The sequence below is a fragment of the Ptychodera flava genome, chromosome 2 (assembly GCF_041260155.1).
Source record: "Ptychodera flava strain L36383 chromosome 2, AS_Pfla_20210202, whole genome shotgun sequence".
Lineage (NCBI taxonomy): Eukaryota > Metazoa > Hemichordata > Enteropneusta > Ptychoderidae > Ptychodera > Ptychodera flava.
In genome coordinates, this window is record NC_091929.1 from 7,059,768 (window position 1) to 7,080,561 (window position 20,794).

At 37.9% G+C, this 20,794-nt stretch overlaps 1 protein-coding gene across 1 annotated transcript; it reads right to left on the reverse strand.

Moving 5' to 3' along the window:
* Positions 1 to 6,323: 6,323 nt before the first annotated feature.
* Positions 6,324 to 17,596, reverse strand: LOC139124116 (uncharacterized). The gene is made up of 7 exons (XM_070690264.1): positions 17,584 to 17,596; positions 14,859 to 14,874; positions 13,506 to 13,603; positions 11,389 to 11,535; positions 10,784 to 10,894; positions 10,040 to 10,282; positions 6,324 to 6,490 (listed from the first exon to the last, which is right to left on the reverse strand). Exons 1-7 carry the CDS (start codon positions 17,594 to 17,596, stop codon positions 6,324 to 6,326), a joined length of 795 nt encoding a protein of 264 aa, XP_070546365.1.
* Between the last annotated feature and the right edge of the window lie 3,198 nt (positions 17,597 to 20,794).

A 20,794-nucleotide genomic window follows, 5' to 3' on the forward strand; every position in this document is an offset into this window, starting at 1 on the left:
GTGGGCTTGTACCATCCTCTTTTGCCCTGAGACGTCCTCCAGGCAAGACTGCCATTTCGGCAGCTGGACCTCATCTGAACTTTAACAACGGTAACGGTATTTATAACATTCCTTTCTTCACAAGAAACCATGCCCCTATCCGTGTAGTACTTTTGGGGCATTCTTTCATACGCCGTTTAGGACAATATACGCGCCGGAACTCACTCATTTTTTTCTGTTTGTTCGAAGCGTGTTTGTGAGGGGTACCAGCGGAGGTAGCTTCCTCGGAGGACATCGTACGCGAGAGACGTTTCGCCAGATTTTGTATTTTCGGCATCGGTACAAACGATCTCTGCAGTGTGCACGATTCACAAGCGGCTTTTGCTCATAGGATTATTTTATTCATGCAGAATTTCCATCGGCATTTCAACGTTCGGATATTTTCATTAGTTGTAAGCTAAGTTTTGCATCGTGCCCGGGGCCCGTGTACAGAAAACATCCGGGACTTCAATGCACGTGTAGACGCCCTGTACAACAACTTGAGGGAGGCTTTGGCGGGAAATCCCTTTGTGTTTTCTGGTCACATGTCGGGTTATGGCGGTCATCGCTACAAGTATTCTACAGTGACGGGGTACACTTTAACGCGCCGGGTATGCGCCGGGATTATCGGAGTGTACGAGTGTACGAGGTGCTTTACTTCGCGCTTGTCGAGCATTGGCATCTTTTTAATTTTTTTTAAAGTTTTAGCTGTGGTCGAAGTTTCGACAGAGTGGCAACAAACCAGGACATGGGAATCATGTGTGTGAATCTTGCTACATACTTCTCCCTACGCGGCTTGTTCAAGTTGTTGCTGTGCTTACAGCCCATTACAGGTCCCCAATGTCGGTTGTTGCTGTTTTTACAGCTTGTTCATTTTCCACTTCGGTGGAATGTCAGCTGCTCTTGTAGCGCTGTTGTTTTTTTTTTTCCACATTGTTGGGTTCAGCTGTGTTATTCAGCTTGTTTTTTCCCTCAGTTGTAGGGCCCCTTCATTGTTGGGACCGGCTGGGCATGCAACTTTGACATTTTGGCTGCGGAAGGGGTGGATGTATTTTCAGGGCAGCGTCCCTGAATGGATTCTCCATGCCTTGGATCTTGCTGCCACTCAACCAGAGCTTTTCTTTTCCTCATCACCTGTAGTCGTGCACATGTCCAATTGAGGGAGCGTTGCAATTTCAGTTTTCTGTCTTAGATTTGCAGTAGTTTAGCATGTGACCAGCTGTCGTAAGTTTGGAACGGTTTGGTTTATTGTAAACTATTCAGTGGAACTCAGGTAATTTCCTTTTGCTGCCTAGTTTTCCTTTTCTTAGCTCATAGCCATGGCTCTAAGCAAAAAGGTAGCACAGAGAAGGCAGCTAGCTCCAGTGCCTCAAGTAAAAGAGCAGTTACAGGTATGGTTCCTGCCAATGGTAGTTGTCTTCAGCAGCAGACAGTTAACAGCATCATTGTCATCAGCTTCTACAACAGTGGCAAGGGCTTCAACTCAGCTTGAGATCTTCACAGTCAAAACAGCCTACTTGAGATACCACAGCATCAACAACAGGCATATCTGCAGAACACTATCCATAACACGGTCCTTTTAATCAAAAGGCAGATGTAGAGTCACGCTGACATCACTCCATGTAGGTAACAATTACCTTATCCACAAATGGGGCTAAAGTAAGTATATGATACCTGTTTTCACCTACAGGTAAAAACAGTTTGTTAAGGCAAATGACGTATGCACTTCTTTTGAGCATTCATAGGCTGTCAGTCTGAGGGATTCTACGCAAAGTAATTTCTGTCAGTTCAAATTTATGAGAGCAGTAGTAGTAGAGATATAAATTCGCGGCGGACTTCATGTCCGCGAGTGACTTGTCGCCCAACATTGGGTTACAACTAGTGTGCTTTTTCATTACCATTACTAGTTATGTGTTCAAGATCAACCAGTTCACATTTGTCAAGATTGTACTTCATAAAGTTTGCTTGCTGTACATTTCATTCATAAAGTTTGCTTGCCGTACATTTCATTGCTGTGGTCGAGCTTTTGCTGCAACAAAGTGGCGTCAGACTGAGTCATGTGGTTTATGTTTGGCAGCCCTGCTTATTGCTTCCCATTAAGCTGGATTTTGCTGGGCTTACAGCCCATTACAGGTTCTCAATGTGGGGTGTTGCTGTGTTTACAGCATTTTCACTTTTTCCCATTGTGGAATTTAGTGTGTTTTTCAGCTGGGTTTTCCCCTCATGGTTGGATTCGGCTGTGCTGGTCCACTATGTTGGGTGTTGCTGTATGTTCAGCTTTTGCATTTTTCCCTTGTGGAATTTCCCTCATGGTTGGATTTGGCTGTGCTGGTCCAATATGTAGGGTGTTGCTGTGGGTACAGCGTCTTCCCTTTGTGGAATTTGTTTCCCAGCTGTGTTTTTCCCCCACATTGTTGGATCGGCTGGGTCAGCAGCAGTGTTATTTTATCCGCTTGTCATATGTGGGAGGCAGTGTCAGCATGTTACTGCCCGGGCTCCTTTACTGGTTTTCCCATGTTTGATTCTGTCTGCCACTCAACCTATTAGCTATGTAATAGGTATAATGCAACCACATTATTGAGACTCTGTCGAATTATTTTTCTGCCTAGTTCTCCCTTTGTTTTCACCAACAGGCATGGCTCATGGAAAAAAAACTGTACAAAAGAAGAAGGCAGCTAACCTCATTGCCACTCAGCATATTCAAATCCTGCATCAGACAGTAGGGCTACAAGGCAACAATCAACAACATCAACTTTACAAAATGGACATATATTTTTGTTTTCAGTCATTCTTTAGGATATATAAGTTTATCCTCTCTAGATCAATATGAAGCTGGATTATTGTTCATAAGACTTCAAAGTTATAGTAATGGCTCATCTATCTTGCTATGTCTTGCACATATATTTACAAAGGCAAGCCTTCCAATAACCAATCAGAGGTTTCAGATGTTTGGAATCTACTTGCCAGTTGAAGACCCAGTTTTAGTACAGCAACTGTGCGCCGTGCGTGGTACAGAGTCAAATGTTGTAAGCCAGCTTCCCCTTTCAAGTAGAGTCAATTTAACGGGAAATCAGCTGTGTTTTCTGGTTTGCCAGTGTGACAAATTTTTTAACCTTCCTTTATCAATATGAGTGCATTACTGCTACTTTAAAAACAGGCTCTCCAGCAATCATCCAGAGGTTCTGGACGTATGAAGTCTATTTGCCTAAATGGTCGTTGGGTACAATCAGTTAAGTTGTGAAACAAGTATATATATAGGTCATCAGTTTAAGGCCAAGTTTAGCATAGTAACTGTTCGCAGGGGCTGCAGTAAGTATATATATAGGTCATCAGTTTAAGGCCAAGTTTAGCATAGTAACTGTTCGCAGGGGCTGCAGTAAGTTGTGCCATTCTGGCTTATTATCTGATGTCCCGAAAAATGTTCAAGTGACAACATATAAGGAGCAAGTATGCTTTGTAGGGTGGGGAGGAAGCTGGTTAGAAATATGTTTATAAAGTTCAGGAAGTTTTTAGGTTCACACTATGCGCTTCCTCCAGACTAGCAGATTCCATTTCACATTACTAACAATTATTTTTGCTATCTTTGCATTCCACGCATTGTGATTCCATATGATTGACTAGGCTTTTTCAGAGAGAATTTTCCCTCAAAGGGTTTTTAATCTCTGTTTTTTAGAGCAAGTCTCTCTTTGGTTTGTGTTTAGCCACAGTAGGAAATACAGTTACTCATTTCGAGTTTTGTTCCTTGTTTCCCAAGGTAGTAATACAAAGAGGGGGGTCAACAAGACTCGTTTGTAGATAAAGTACAAAACGTAGTTTACAGACTTTACAATTGTTACGGATTTACCTCTATTGCTGCAATAAGTAGCGTAGCCAAGCACAGTATATAAGTAGGATGGCTAAGTTATTGCTAGTTAGACACTGGTGCTGTGCCAGTATAAATTTTGCATACATCTGTGAAACATGCATGAGTCACAGTTCATTTGCCAGTTTCTCAACACGGCACGGGTCAACGTAGCAATCAAGACAAGTCACTGTTCGCAGGGGCTGCAGTGACGTGGACTTTCTTCTTGTGGGGCCGACACAAGGTGTGTCTTGTGGCGTGTTTGGGCCCCACAAGATTGGGGCAAGATTAAATGAGTTACCTATGTAGGTGAATTCTTTGTTAGACTGTTAATTGGTCACCCATTTGTGGCCCACTTTATGTATGTCACAGTTAGCAGCATGTTAATCATTGTAAGGAAATTTGTTTGTGTGTCAGTTTATTGGTTACCAATTTTGTGGCCTAATTGATGTATCTCATCTTTGCAACTTTAATTTTATCACAAGTGTAAGTAGGTTAGTTATTGTAAGGTCACACGTTTTGTATTATGTTTGCGTGTCATCAATTAGTGGCCTGTTTGATGTATTTTACAGTTACAGTTTCTCATTAAATGGTCGCCCATTTGGTGGCCCATTTCTCCCACAAAGACATGAGTTGGGTATTCCTTAATTTTGCTGGTGTTGTAGCTGGCTGGGGCACAGCATCACTACCAGTGATGTGGGGCCTTGTCCAGCATTGACAGCGTTTGCAGGGGATAAAAGAAGTTACAAAAGTAAGGAATTTTATCTCCTGCAAACGTTCATACAGCGCCACCTGTGGCGGGGGTCAAGAGGTCATCGTGTGGGCTTGTACCATCCTCTTTTGCCCTGAGACGTCCTCCAGGCAAGACTGCCATTTCGGCAGCTGGACCTCATCTGAACTTTAACAACGCCCTCCTCCTCCCCTTTCCACCACATTTTACCATGTATGGATTTGTGTTTGGGCCCCACAAGATTGGGGCAAGATTAAATGAGTTACCTATGTAGGTGAATTCTTTGTTAGACTGTTAATTGGTCACCCATTTTGTGGCCCACTTTATGTATTTCACAGTTAGCAGCATGTTAATCATTGTAAGGAAATTTGTTTGTGTGTCAGTTTATTGGTCACCAATTTTGTGGCCTAATTGATGTATCTCATCTTTGCAACTTTAATTTTATCACAAGTGTAAGTAGGTTAGTTATTGTAAGGTCACACGTTTTGTATTATGTTTGCGTGTCATCAATTAGTGGCCTGTTTGATGTATTTTACAGTTACAGTTTCTCATTAAATGGTCGCCCATTTGGTGGCCCATTTCTCCCACAAAGACATGAGTTGGGTATTCCTTAATTTTGCTGGTGTTGTAGCTGGCTGGGGCACAGCATCACTACCAGTGATGTGGGGCCTTGTCCAGCATTGACAGCGTTTGCAGGGGATAAAGAAGTTACAAAAGTAAGGAATTTATCTCCTGCAAACGTTCATACAGCGCCGCCTGTGGCGGGGGTCAAGAGGTCATCGTGTGGGCTTGTACCATCCTCTTTTGCCCTGAGACGTCCTCCAGGCAAGACTGCCATTTCGGCAGCTGGACCTCATCTGAACTTTAACAACGCCCTCCTCCTCCCCTTTCCACCACATTTACCATGTATGGATTTGTGTTTGGGCCCACAAGATTGGGGCAAGATTAAATGAGTTACCTATGTAGGTGATTCTTTGTTAGACTGTTAATTGGTCACCCATTTTGTGGCCCACTTTATGTATTTCACAGTTAGCAGCATGTTAATCATTGTAAGGAAATTTGTTTGTGTGTCAGTTTATTGGTCACCAATTTTGTGGCCTAATTGATGTATCTCATCTTTGCAACTTTAATTTTATCACAAGTGTAAGTAGGTTAGTTATTGTAAGGTCACACGTTTTTGTATTATGTTTGCGTGTCATCAATTAGTGGCCTGTTTGATGTATTTTACAGTTACAGTTTCTCATTAATGGTCGCCCATTTGGTGGCCCATTTCTCCCACAAAGACATGAGTTGGGTATTCCTTAATTTGCTGGTGTTGTAGCTGGCTGGGGCACAGCATCACTACCAGTGATGTGGGGCCTTGTCCAGCATTGACAGCGTTTGCAGGGGATAAATATATATATATATATATATATATATATATATATATATATATATATATATATATATATATATATATATATATATATATATATATATATATATATATATATATATATATATATATATTCCTAAAACAACTTACAAAACCAAATCCCATGGTGTTGACCTATGTATTCAGGCAATAATATATATATATATATATATATATATATATATATATATTATATATATATATATATATATATATATATCTTCCTAAAACAACTTACAAAACCAAATCCCATGGTGTTGAGACAAAATGCATTGAGGAGCGAGTTTAAACGAAAGAAGCATTAACCCATGAAGACATAGCTATCTAAATAATAATTTGTCCGTCGACCTGTCATTGTGTTGAATGTCAAGATCGAGATCAATTTGATGACTGCACGATCTTCTTGATAATTCATTGGCCGGTACGTTGATGATCCCTGTTTGGTCTGATAGGCAGGCACTGATACCGCTGTCCAGGGGAATTGTGTCTGGAAATTACCGGAATAAAATACGTCAGACGAATCTCAGATTTATTCAGCTGCCACATTTAATGCGTTTTTTGGAAACTTTCAACCCTTGCCTGTCTTACTCTCATGTGATCCGAACTGCTGGAATTTTAAGGCAGACAATGTAACATTGAAGTCATATTTTGGAAATAACGAATACAAAACAAACAAATATATTCTGTGCATAATAAGGCGCACAGCATCAGGATTGGAGAGACAGCAATGCAAGATTGAAGTCCATATATGTTGCCTTTCCCAACCCTCCAGTAATTTATCGCGACACTTAATTGTCTTTTGCCAGACAAATATGTCTTTCTTTCTTAAAATTCTAGATCTTTATTTTTGTCCCTCCTTCTTTCTGATTTATTACCCTTTCTGTCTTTATTTATTAATTTACAACCTTTTTGCTGGTTATTTACAAAACAGAGAACAAAAGTTACAAATCACATAGAAAGAAAAACAAACAAACCGACAACCTTCAACAAGATTAACTGTCGTTGGGGGCGCTTGTCTCTTTCCAGAGAGTTTCAGTAAAGCTCTCGTACCTTTGAAACAGCTTCCCCTTAGGTCTTGGTGTGCTTCCCGTAGTGCATTTTACTGAATAACACATCAAAATTTAAATTCATACCTATAGAAAGAACCTTATTGGTGATCAATCTGTGATCAGACCTTGTAATAAAATTATTCAATTGCAGGTGAAATGTCTTTCTGGACTCGCAATATGTTTACACGTAAGCTTTAGGAGATTCTGACCGCGGCATTTATGTCAGAGACGAAACTCAGAAGGGTCGGTTCTCTATTTCTGGCGTCAGAATCAAAACATTAAGCATCTGACTAGAACTTGAAATCTCGGCCTTTGTTTAAAACCATCAAGATTCTTAAAACAAATCTTGTGGTTTGTTGAACAAAGTTAGGTCGCCCTCTCCTTCTATCCGTAAAGTGGTCTAAGAGTCCGAATGCTCAGCACTAATTTTTGTTTTCTATCTCGTTCACTCCGCCTTTCCCAAAGCTGTCTTGCTCGCTATGGTCCTGCCTGAAACAGGTTTGTTTCCACTCACGGAAATGATTTGTTGAGGAAACAAAAATAATGTCCTGCATTGTTTACACATAATCAGTAAAAAGGAACTGGACGCACATCGTATATTTACAATCCCTGATCCCGGATTTATGCTCTCTATCAACAGTAGAATGTCCTGTTTATGTGCTGCTATGTATGATTAGAACGCAAAAAGATGAAGTAAAGAATAAGGAAGTTGCTATTTTAAAATTATTTAAGAGTAATGGTGACATCGAATATTTACAATCCCTGACCCTCGATGTATGATGTCTATCGACAGAGGATTGGCTAGTTTATTTTGGTCACTGTGTAGGATTAGGTTGTTTTGGCAAATATTAGCTATTTGCCGATCCAAGAAAAACGGTAGAGACAAGAATAAGGCAGAAGTTATGTTTGTAAAGAAAATGACAATTCATCGTAAAATAGCACGTTTTACTGCAGAGTGGCAATCGGCAAGTCATATTTGCTCGAGCTCGTTGGAAACACTACCGATGATCCTTTTGGAAACCAAAGAAGGATCATCGTATAGTGCCTGACTTCTGCGTTAATAGTGATTATACATTTAATAAAAGCACTCGGTTTTGTTGAGTTTAGAAGCTACCTAACACAGTCACGAATGAGGCGATTTTACATTTTGAGGAAACAATGGGCTCAGCCTATTTTTATGACGCGTGAAATACAGTATGCACTGTAAAAAAATTGTAGGTGAGAATTCGTGTCATTAAATGGTTCCATCGCATTGTTTTGATCAAACGAGTACAGTGAAGCTGATGTTGAAACTCCCTAGTTGATCAAAATGAAACCACTTGACGAAATACCCGCTGGTTGGAATATCGACAAAACTACATGCCCCTTTATAAGAAAGCTCCGTGAATTTAATGTGTTTTATTGATCAAAATAAACAGCTTTCATTTAAGACATAAGCCTCTCTCTTCTCAAATTCATTGGTTATTGAGACTTACAAATTATTTATGTTGTTCTGTTTACTGAAACATGTTGAATTAGCAACCATTACGCATACTGTACTCAGACCATTTGTCTATATTCGCATAACAAGTACATATATGCTGCAGATAATTTCAGGTATATATACGTGCCATAAATTATGGCATCCGGGCATTCATTGATATAACAAAAGAGGGAGGAGGGAGTCGAGATGAGACAACTGATAATTAAGGTCTTTTCGAGAGGAGCAATAGATAATGGTTGTTCACAGGCATCAAGAATAACCAAAATTAAAAAAACATGACGACTACATGTAATTCCATTCAGAAGAAGCAATATTTTGGATATCCGAGGATGAATATTTTTCTCTTGAAAACAATTCACCATCTCACGTGAATAAGGACATCATAGCGAAACATATATTAAAGGATTATTAAAGATGATGTGTTATTTGATGGTAAAAAAGGGTGTTGTTAAAAGTTTCCGTAAGGAACTTTAAAGTAATCCTTTTAGGAAATGAGAATAAAGGGTAATCATACAAAATTTGAAAACTAGAGAGACAAATTCCTAAGATGTTCACCGACACCTGAAATTCGAAACGGCCATCATCTCTAATATCATGTAAGGCTCTGCCCTTGGTGTCGCGCCAGGGGTTAAGATTGGCAGTGTTATTTGTATTGATTCATGATAAAATAGAATTAATTGTTACTTCTTATACGTTTGTATGACAACTATGCCCAGTTTTCCTCTGATGAAAGCAGTTCATGTACATACACGACGTCAAACCTTGCAGCAGTGCAGGTATAGATTTTCTGTATAATTATTGGTAAAAATGTTGAACAACAATTGGCAATTTTTACCATGATAACTGCCTATTGTGTTAAACAAGGGACGTATTATGCCATCATTATCATTGCAATGGTAACCTCACTGCCCACCTTCAACTTGCAAGCTGAAAACTATAGCTTTCCGTCTAAAACTGGCAATTTTCGAATCTAGTTATTGACACAAGGGGCGCTTTCCTAAAATTCAATCCCAGCATTCTTTGCGTATACCAGCCTCCCCCCCCTCCCGTTCATATGCACGACAGTTTTCTCCCTTTTTCTATTTTTTATGTGTGATATTAACGATCTTTTGTACCAGCTACAAGGTGGATAACAACACTTACTGGCTAATAAAAGATACATATTTTATAAATGGCATGTTATAAAATAATAATTTGCACGTTTCGTATTTGTTTATTTACGAGTACTCAAAAAACATGGCGGCGCCCATGAAAGTAGGGTACACTTCCGGTTACTCGCATAGTATATTATGAATCTGCGCATGCGTAGTCAGTAAGCCGCTGGCGCGACTATTAAGATGAGGAAAACATACATTGACGACTTTATTTACTCTATAAGCGTCAAAATTTGCTCCCTCATTTAGTGGACCTAAAGAGTACTGTTAAAGTTTGAAAGTCAAAATATTTGTTACCGAGACGCATTCTACCCAAGTGATAGAAAGGTGTTATTTGTATTATCACTTACCGCGTGTAATAGTCCACTGCATAAAGGCAGACACCACACCAAAACCTGTGTCGTTGACGTAGTATGGTTTGACGATCGAGTCAAGTGAGGGGTTATAACTTGAAGTCCAGTCGATCTTAACTGAATCGGCACCCGACTGACAATATCCAATATTATCAATACCACAGTCAATGTCACAAGTGATGTCACTTCCGATCACCTTGAGTTTTCCTGCACAGTTCTCCACATCTGGGTTTGTAGTCACTGGTTAATAAAGAAGGAATATCATGGCACGACTGTTATTCGTGCTAACACACATTTCAAATCCGAAGTTGAATTTGCTTTTTCCTTCCAACCGGTCTTAAGTTATAAAATTTTGACTTCTATAAAAGCGACACTTTGGCCGGGCGAATTTTTCCCCCATTTCAACGAAGAGGGGAAAGTTTCGTAAGTTTGATTTAATCTATCTTATTTCGTCATTGGAGCTTGTACAATTAAAACTTGTTATCAGCAGTTGGATTGGGATAGAATCTGATGAGTATGTTCATATTTTAAACGTTTCTAATACATGTGTAGTAGACAGAAATCATTCTGCCGTGTGTGGACCCTCTCGCGTTCCGCGACCCTTTACTGTTCGCCAGAGTGCCTGCATACGACTAAATGTTTCAGTCTACCACTATAGTCAACAAAGTTTAAAGCACAACAAAACGAAACATAATCCTGAACAGCATTACACTCTAAAGAATAATGGATAATGTGACCTACACTTAAGACAGTTGTTGCCATAGAAACCGTGCAGACAAGAGCACGTCGACGGCAGTCCTGGACACGTTCCTGGATAACAAAACTTGCTGTCTAGTCTCCAGGAGCAGCGTTCTGCCGTTGACAGAAAAACAAAAACAAAAAACAAATCAAAACAAAACAAAAACTACTGAATAAATAGGAACAGAGGAATAGGAAAATTATACGCTATCCAATATGTTTCTTTAAAATTATTTCTGGTTATTATATTTTTTCTCATTGTTAATGTTTAGAGCACGATATTCTCACGTGACGGTATATATATGTTTAACTTTGCTGAGCATACTTGTAACGAGGTAACATTATTTACGCAATGATTGTACTTTTGACCCCGACTTTTTTATGATGAATTTATTGATTTGACTCGACAATCTTGGTTTCTTGTCATCTCATCTTTTCTTACTTTGTTAAATGTACCTTACTTTGTCAACATTAATAAAAAAAGGTGTAATGAATTTCACGGTCATTCAAAAATGAGAATATGCTTCGAGTTGATACCGAACACCACGGTACACTCAAACACATAAACCTTTACATGACAAACATAGATCTTTGGAGCATCAACATACGTTCACATTTTCGATTTTGTATTCCTTGATCTTCTACCAGGTCGTAAGCTTTCTTAAGTCCACCTCTATCGAACTCGCACTTGACACAATATTGATCATTACTCGAAGCACAGCGTGTGTCTTCACAGTTTTCAACACCTTCACAATCTGGGAAAGAGAAAACGTGAATATAAAAAGAGCAACTACCTCCATAAAAAATCGTCTCTTACAATATTGGCGACGACGATAACTAGTGACGATGATGATGCTAATAATATAATGATAATAATATTTATTTCTTTTAGAGCGCATTACATTTTTAAAATCTCAATGCGCTTTACACAACACTAAAAAAGAGGTAAATTATAAATAAAAATTACGAGAAAAGACTGATAAAATGCAAAAAGATAAAATTTTAAAAATGTATAGGAATAACATTATCTAAAAAGATAAGTTTTTAACTGACTTCTAAAATTGTTATAAGAATTAGCAAGCCTTATCTCAAATGGTAAAGCATTCCACAAATGGGCTCTATTGCCATAAAAAGCCGTGTTGCAAACAGGCTGATGCAAAATGATCGCACCACTAGACTGGGACCTAAGTGTACGACCAGTATGACGTACTGTAAGCATTTCTGCTAGATAGTCGGGGGTTGGCCTGTAATAATTTGTAAGTGAAACAAAGAATTTTGAAATCATTTATTCCTGGACAGGAAGCCAATGTAAATATGTAGTACTGGACTTATGTGGTCCCTTTTCTTCTTTCTGCTAACAAGCCGAGCGGCTGAATTTTGAATAGCCTGGAGTTTACGTATTTCAAAGTTCGGAAGACCAAAAAGAAGACTGTTGCAGTAATCTAAACGTGATGTAATGAAGGCATGAACAAGTTTCTCCGTGGTAAGCTTACGTTGGTCAAGAAGATCACGAATCCTTTCTAACCTCCAAATCGCATGTGATGCTGATCCACAAATATTTGTAACATGGTCTGACATGGTGCAGGCAGAGTCCATTGTAACACCTAGATTGCGAACTGATTCAGATGGATATACACTAACATCACCAATTCGAAAATTACATCGAGGGACAATTCTCTCAATCCCAAATGTGGAGGAAAAATGTACAACCTCTGTCTTACCGTCATTGAGTGCAAGCATATTGACCCTCATACATCCCCGAATCTCGTCTAAACACGACTCGATCGTGGCAATGGGAACCTGGTTACCATCGCATGTAATATAGGATTGGGTGTCGTCAGCATACATCATGGAATCTAAATCATATTTGTTAATAATGTCCTCCAGGGGTGCCACATATAGAGACTAAAAAGAATTGTCCAAGGACAGAACCTTGAGGAACACCACAAAACAACGACTGTTCTTCCGATAGGATTGACTTGACGCAAACTGACTGTGTACGTCCCGTAATGTAAAAATTTAACCAGTCAAAAACAACACCTCTGATGTCAAACCGATGACGCAGCCTGTGTAACAGAATGACATGGTCAATCGTATCGAAAGCAGAAGAAAGGTCGAGTAAATCAAAATTACATCTTTACGTTTATCTAAAGAGCGTAGTACGTCATTCTGCACTCTAATGGGGGGCAGTTTCTGTGCTGTAACCCGCCCTATAGGCAGACTGACTCTTAGCAAACAAATTGTTGTTATGTACTGGTAGGTATGCGTTCAATTGAGTGGAAAGTATCACCGCTAATGATGATGATAATGATGATTATATTGTTGCAGCTGCTGCTGCTGCTGATGGTGATGACGATGATGACAGATGCTAAAATGATAACACTACGATTGTCATAGCTACAAAGATTTTCATGCACTTTTTCAATGCAATTTTTGTTGAAGCAAATTGAAAGTGTCTGAACAAAAAAAAAGTTTTTTCCGCTATGGGCATTTGAAATGAAGGCGTTGTTTCTACCATGTTGACAATCAGATGCATTGGACAGAAGAAAACTCCTTTGAGTTGACCTGTCTTAAACATAAAGTAAGGCCACGTCTTACAGCAGGTTTAAAAAAGGACTGACCATTCGACAACATAGTCTCTATTTTCGCATTCCTCGTCCTTTTATTTTTCCGACGATTTATAGATCGATTAAAAGTGTAATTATTATTATATAAAGCAAGGTACCTATGCACTGGTAGTCATGGCAGTGTCCGCTACAATCACCTGTATAGTAGTAATACTCATGTACCACAACATATCTCAGTACAGTTCTGTATGTTACTCTGAAAACAATATAAAAGAAATTATCATGATGTTACCGTTCTCAATTACAAATTAGAATGAGATAGATGTAGCAATGCAGTTATATTATCTGTACCGAAAACGGAAAATTGAATCTGTCTAATTAAATATGTTCGTCAGATAATGGCATAAATAAGTGAAGCTAAAATAACAGACGACCAATCCTCCTGGAAAGTTTTCATTTATTGAAATGTTTGTGAATACAAATGAGAAAACATTACCTTTGGTTGGAATGATGTGCTTTAATTTATCCTTCAGTGAGTTAATAAAGGTCGAAATTAATAGCTATGCCATAAACTTAGTGATGTGAACTCACCTATATCTTAAACACTCCGTCCACCAAGGACCGGCACACCGGGTCAAAGTTCGATAGGTGGAGGTTATAATAGTACTTTGCGTTACAAGTTTTGTCCTCGACGAGCGAAATGTACATCTATTTGGCCTAGAAGGATGCAGGAAAATCACGCTCTAAATACACGTTAAAGTAAAATATTCCCCGATATCGGGAGTTTGCTATTAAACGCAGTTTTGATCAGCCGTTTTCAGTGGAGAGTTTAAATCATTTTTTTCACCGTAATATCAAGTGTCAATGTGCAAATTGTCAACATTCTTTATGAAAATGACTACGATTGTCTGCTTCTTGATTTTATAACAAAATCAAAATTTCGATTTTTATAAAAACAACACAGTGGAACTGAAAGCTTTAACATAAGTCTACACGTAACACGATTGGAACTAATTTGGGATAATTGGATTTTCATATTTTTCAAATAAATCAAAAATGTTAGGAGCCCTATGGCTGAATGTTGCAATATTACAAATTACTCATAAAAACAAGTGTGTAACTTCAAAAGAAAGCAGATGAGCTAACATTTGCAGATCAAATAGACATTACTTCACCATCCAATTATCCCAGATTAGTTCCAATCGTGGTACGTGTAGCAAACCAGCGAATGTTGGTAAAATGTTCAGTCTAAGTGCTCGAAAATAAGTTCCCGAGGTTAATGCGATTTTAATATCTTGGATGCGTACCTAAATCTCTGGCTGATATCTCCACTTTTTTACCTCTTACAGTTGCTCCAATTCCCGTAAACTCCTTATTTCAACTTAGCTGCATTAAAACATGATGCATATTAAGGTAGTATGCACCTCAAAAATGAAACACGCAAACTTCTGCTAAAACTTTCGTCAATGGATGTCTCTCACCAAGTCAAGAATAAAATCAGGCAGCCTCACCTAGCAAAGTTTGACACTAGAGAGTCAAATCAAAAATGAAACATAAAAGATTATAATTCTTCTCAAAATCCAAGTTGCTTTTGTTTCCAAGGGCGCGCATAAATCAGAAAAAATACACACATTTTTTAATAAGTTTTAGTATCGTAAACATTGATACGAGGCTCACCTGTAACAGCATAAGGAAGTTTTAACTCTAAAATCGACATTTTATACATTTTTCATTTCAAAAGAGACTGATCTGTTTCAGATATTATTTATTTTTTCATGAAATATGACAGGCTTACCAGCATTCACCTATCGACACCAACATCATCAATAAACACGAAATGACAAGACCAGACTTCCTCATTGCTAATGAAAAATACCGACAGTAGTCTTCCTGAAATGAACATTCAATAAATACACTTGAAATGACAGTTTGCTACGCAGACAAAATGTACATTTCCGTTACTATTTTGCCCGCTTCAGATTATTCAGATTGTACACATTTACTATTTACTCTTCATCACATATTTCTACATTTTTGCGTCGCTAACGCTACACATTCATTGGCTAGAATTCTTGAAGTTCCAACCATAATAGGTTATCTCAAAAGCTTAGACCGTCAACAAATAGCGTGAATTCCTTTAATACTGGATATTGATAAGATTGACATGAAAAGTTGTTTCCGATTCAAGGCTATTTTTGTTTATCGTAAAGTTACGACTGAAATAAAAGTAAAACAATTTTTACCCGTACTTCACCGTCCTTTGCTTCAACAAGTGCAAAACAAATGTCGACAACGATGAAATATTGAGGCAGTTTTCCGGAAATACACCCCAAGATTGTGGCGACATATAAATGTAGGTCGGAAAATACTTCAGTGTAGAACGCCACCTTTTCATCTCTGTAAAAACAATATTCGTATTGAACACTAATCGATCATTACTTCCTTAGCGCTAAGGACAAAATATTGTATGAATAGCGAATCGCATAAAATAACATTTCTACCTTTGCTTGCAGTAGATCTGCCGCTGGTCTGCGTTCTGCAGTACTCCTGTGTTGATCTCTGACCTGTTTACGTCATTACATTGCATGTGAAAGGTTAATAACGATCGGTAGCTCTCATGATGTATTAAAGTGACCTTTGTTCCATCATGACAACGAAACACATATCGATATTTTCCCGTAAGTGTTTTATGAATTTCAAATAACTGATTGTATATTGTCTATAACTCTGGCAGACCCCGACATTCTGTGGGTTCTACCATAAGTTGGCATCACAAATACAGTTACGAATAACTAGTACACGGACATGGTATGGACGTAAGCAAATATGTCAAATGCAAGCCAATGGCTTGAGAAGTTTCGTATGATTTGCACTGATAGTATGCTTTTTTTGGTTTGAGAAAGTACCAGTGAATTCTTACGCCCCTCACAAAGTGTTTTATTTTACGGAGGCAGCCTGAACACAGTTTCTGGTCGGGTCGACCAACTCAAAATCTTTACTCTGACTGTATTTAAAATGCATTGGCAATCGCTATTACGCAAACGTAAAATCCCTTTGCAGCTTCCCTTGCGTATCGTTGTTTTCGAAAACACTTGGCGTGATCGTTTCCAATAATAAGGATCCTTTCAAAGATTTGTAATTGTGGTTTCCAGAATAAATCGTTCGACCACTGACTTTATAAGTTTAAGTATGCTTAAGATATCCGCAAAATGCAAATATTTCTCTGAATTTTTATGGAATTATTTCAGCAGTAATTCAGTTGAGAGTGAATTTGTGACCGAAGGTATGGATTACTCTCTTCGGAAATCAGAACGCGGAAGTTTTTTTTTATAGAACTCCAATAAAAACCATAAAAATAAAACGTTACCATTGTTATCGTCATATAGCATCGGGTAGAGTTCAGCACAAACGTTCAAACAATGTCCTATTGTATTAAAGTCATAAAGCTAAGACAATTGCACGGTAAAAAATAAGATCGTTGTATTGACATTTTCTGTAGTTTTTAATTCAAGGCAGTTCTTCTTTTAGCACGTGGCTCTCGGAAGAAACAGGAATCATAAAGATACTGAGTGATGGCCGAGAGATCTTGTAATCACGTGATTTACCTTCATCAGGACATTAAACATAATGATAGGCAACTATCAGAGTTCACGTTCAAGGAAGGGGATTATATAAGTCCTAATCATCATTCTTCTAATTGGGAGAATTAATTACTGATATTTATTTTTGGCATTTAATCCTCACGTGGATTTCTTTGATATAATATTTCTTGACTATTGCAATGTTTCGGGGATAACTTTTAACGGGTTGTGCAATATGTAAATATGGAAGACTTGTGTATTTTGGTTATTTTATCGAAGTTTGTCTCTGCAGTTATTGGCAAAGAACGGTCTCGGTAATTTTTTTACTTCTTGCGTCCATTACACCAGTTTGTAGAAACGTCAGCGCTAAGAAAATTGATATTGGTGATGATTCGTATACAACTATATGAGAGTACATGTCATTGACCATTATACCTCTAAGTTTGGTTCCTTTTATTGATTCGAGCCAGTAAGTGAAGACTATTTACAAGCAAAAAGGTCGCAAGGTTAAAACAATAGCGGAGAATTCCTGAAGTCTCACGTTGTCTGAATTTCATATTCTTCAGCGTCGCTTTTTTGAAATGGGCCGACAGTCGGTTATCTACTTAATGGTACGGTGCAAACAGAAGGCGTGCCTTATTATGATTATACTTACCATCTCTCCTCATTGTTGAATCCACTTCAGGACCAAATTTTAAACACCCAAACAATTTCTGACATATACTTTGTCAGACTGCCTCTTGTGTCAAGCCACTTGAAAGCAAATGAGAAAGCGAAGTTTTAACATTAACCATCTTGTTCTGTAAAACTTAGTCTTCTCTGTAAATTTAAACACTTGGTCAACTGTCATTATGAATTTCTCAACATTGGTAAATGTCAGCCTATCTGTTTCACTGATACAAAACTTTCATATACAAGCAGTGTGAATACGCGACTGGAAATTAATTGACCAAGTGTTCTGCTTTGGATTTGGTTTTCGTGTTTTGATTGCTCAGTCGACTTTCAAAACAGTGCATAATAACATGTGCACTTTCCTGACGTTACCAAGCAGAAATCACCATACGAGGCATGTATTCAATTATAATGACGGATGCATAATGGAATTACTGGTTGGCCGCCAACTGCGCGCTCGAGAAAGGCGATACAGAATGCCTATGGTATTGTGTTGTTTCAGATAGACTATGCAAAGTCATCGTCGATCATGGCAGAACCTCAAAACTGGGGCAGATGTTGACGATGTCTTTTTTAGAAAGTTCAAAGTAATATAAGGCTGTCCTCGTAATAAAAACAAAAGAATATTTTTAATCATTTATCAGCTTGTTTTCTAAATCAACTCATATTCGCGACGCAATTTACAGCTACTGGACACTTTAGCATTCAGGAACTAAACAAGAAATGAAAATGTCATCTAAATAAATATGTGAAATAATGAGTTGCTTGTAAATAATGTGTTTATTCCCTTGACTCACTACTCACATCAGAAGAGAGGTTCGTCTCGATGCGAAGGGATAGAATTATGTAATCACAGAGTAAGCTATCATGTTGTCAACCTTTCCGTTCAAATACATGATTATCCATCGTAAGTTATTTATTTCAGAAGAAGAATACATTTTGCACTTTTTTATATTTTGTCAAGAAGGTGAGGATATTGCAAACATTATTGCAGTAAACAGATTTTTGTACCAGAGCTATTGTAAAGATTTGTGTCAAAAAAAATACCCGACTTCAACAACATCGTGCTACAGCTGACGTGTACAGTCTTGTATGCATACGTGTATAACAGGGCCTGAGTATATCAAGACTTGTTGTATGCATGATATCATACAACTATGCGCACACAAGCATGACTTGTGACAAAAGTTTGAAATTTCCCATTATTTTCACATGATTATGACTTTACAACCGAATGTCTCTGTGTGACAAAATATGAAATTTAATCTTCGAATGCAATCACATATGTGTATAAAGTCAAATTTGGATTTTTATGTCATTGCTTATATTTCTTATTATATCACACCGGTATATTGATGGCTTATAAATGCAGCGATCTGATTGGTCGAGACGCGAAAAGAACCGTGGTATATTGGCGATATACCACGGCTGGCATACGCGCGAGCTCTCAGCTTGAGCAAAAACCCGTTTTGACGTTCCATGCCAGAATTTCAATATACTGTTATGATATAATAGCAATAAATCAAACCCAGCGACGGTATACCACTCGATTTTGACCATTTCACTTCATATATGCACTCGCTATCGCTCGTGCATATATGTCGTGAACTGGTCAAAATCGAGTGGTATACCGTCGCTGGGTGCTTTATTGCTTAAAATATTTCTCGATATAGGAGGTTCAATCTCTACTATGTCAAGTTGTTTTTTAAAACTTATGACAATTTTAAACACACGGAGTTCTGTTTTAAAAAACAAAACATATATCTTGCCGTATCCATACTGATCATTGAATTTCGGGCCTTTTTACTGAGATCGGATTTATTTCATGTTATTGGATGACCAGTAGTCTAGTCATACGCGTAAGAAAATTAAATAAAAGGAATTTTCAGATTACCTTACATGCATGTATGTCTCCTCAAAAGCTTTGCCCATATGAAATTCATTCATGACCTGTTGCACATCTGTATACACAGAACGGTCTATAGTGGTTCTCTACAGAGCCCTATACAGAATGTACGCAGTATACCTCCATCAAAGCTAGAGCCCTTTGCAGACTTCGCACGCACAGCCTTCCATCACAGCTCTATCACTGAAGTGATTTTTCCCGGGGTGTATACAGATAACATGCAGAAAATGCTATGTCAAAGCTTCCAACGGATAGAATAAAATTGTATGTCCAGATATGAACTGAATATGCTCACGTGTTTTACAAAAGGTTCATTAATAGTAGTACACTTCACAGAACAATAAGATACATGTTATCACTATATGTAGCAGGTTTTTTTCAACATCGCACAGTACTCTCAGAGTTTTCACTAGTTACAAAACTTTATTTAATATGCAAATTAGCTGTTAATTAACTTGACACTGCTCAATGCTTCATGGGACAATTGGATATCCATCAGATCAACATTTGTAGCACGTTTTATTTAATTTAATGCTGTAATTTTAGAGTAATGTCACTAATTAGAAAGTTCATTAAATATGCAAATAAACTCTAAATTAACTTGACACGGTTCAATGATTCATAGCACAATTAAATATTTATCAAATCAATATCTGTAGCACGTTTCACAAAATTTGGTGCCGTAATTTCAGAGTTATATACCTAATTACAAAGCTTATTAAATATGCAAATGAACCCTTAATTAACTTTACACTACTAAATGCTTTACAACACAGTTAGATATCTGTCGGATCAGTATATGCAGCAGTTTTCATCACATTTGATGCAGTATTTTCGGAGTTATATGACTAATTATAAAACTTCATGAAATATGCAAATGAGCTAATTATTAACTTGACACTGCTCAATGCTTCTCAGTACAATTGGATATTTATCAGATCAACATATGTAGCAAGTTTCATCAAATTTAATGCTGTAATTTTGGAGTAATATCACTAATTACAAAGTTCATTAAATATGCAAATGAACCCTTAATTAACTTCACACAACTAAATGCTCTACACCACCATTAGATATCTGTCGGATCAGTATCTGCAGCAGATTTCATCACATTTGGTGCAGTTATTTTTGAGTTATATCACTAATTACAAAACTTCATAAAATATGCAAATGACCTATTTGTTAACTTGACACTGCCAAATGCTTCTCAGTACAATTAGATATTTATCAAACAATATCTGTACCCAATTTCACTGACTTGGGTGCCGTAATTTCAGAGTTATATACC

Bases quoted from the DNA above. Each gene is read 5' to 3' on its own strand.
- LOC139124116 (XM_070690264.1), bottom strand. The intron at 10,283-10,783 runs GTAGGTCACATT...TTTATTAACCAG, and splicing joins TGGCAACAACTGTCTTAAGT to TGACTACAAACCCAGATGTG. The intron at 6,491-10,039 runs GTAAGTGATAAT...GGTAATTTCCAG, and splicing joins GCAGTGGACTATTACACGCG to ACACAATTCCCCTGGACAGC.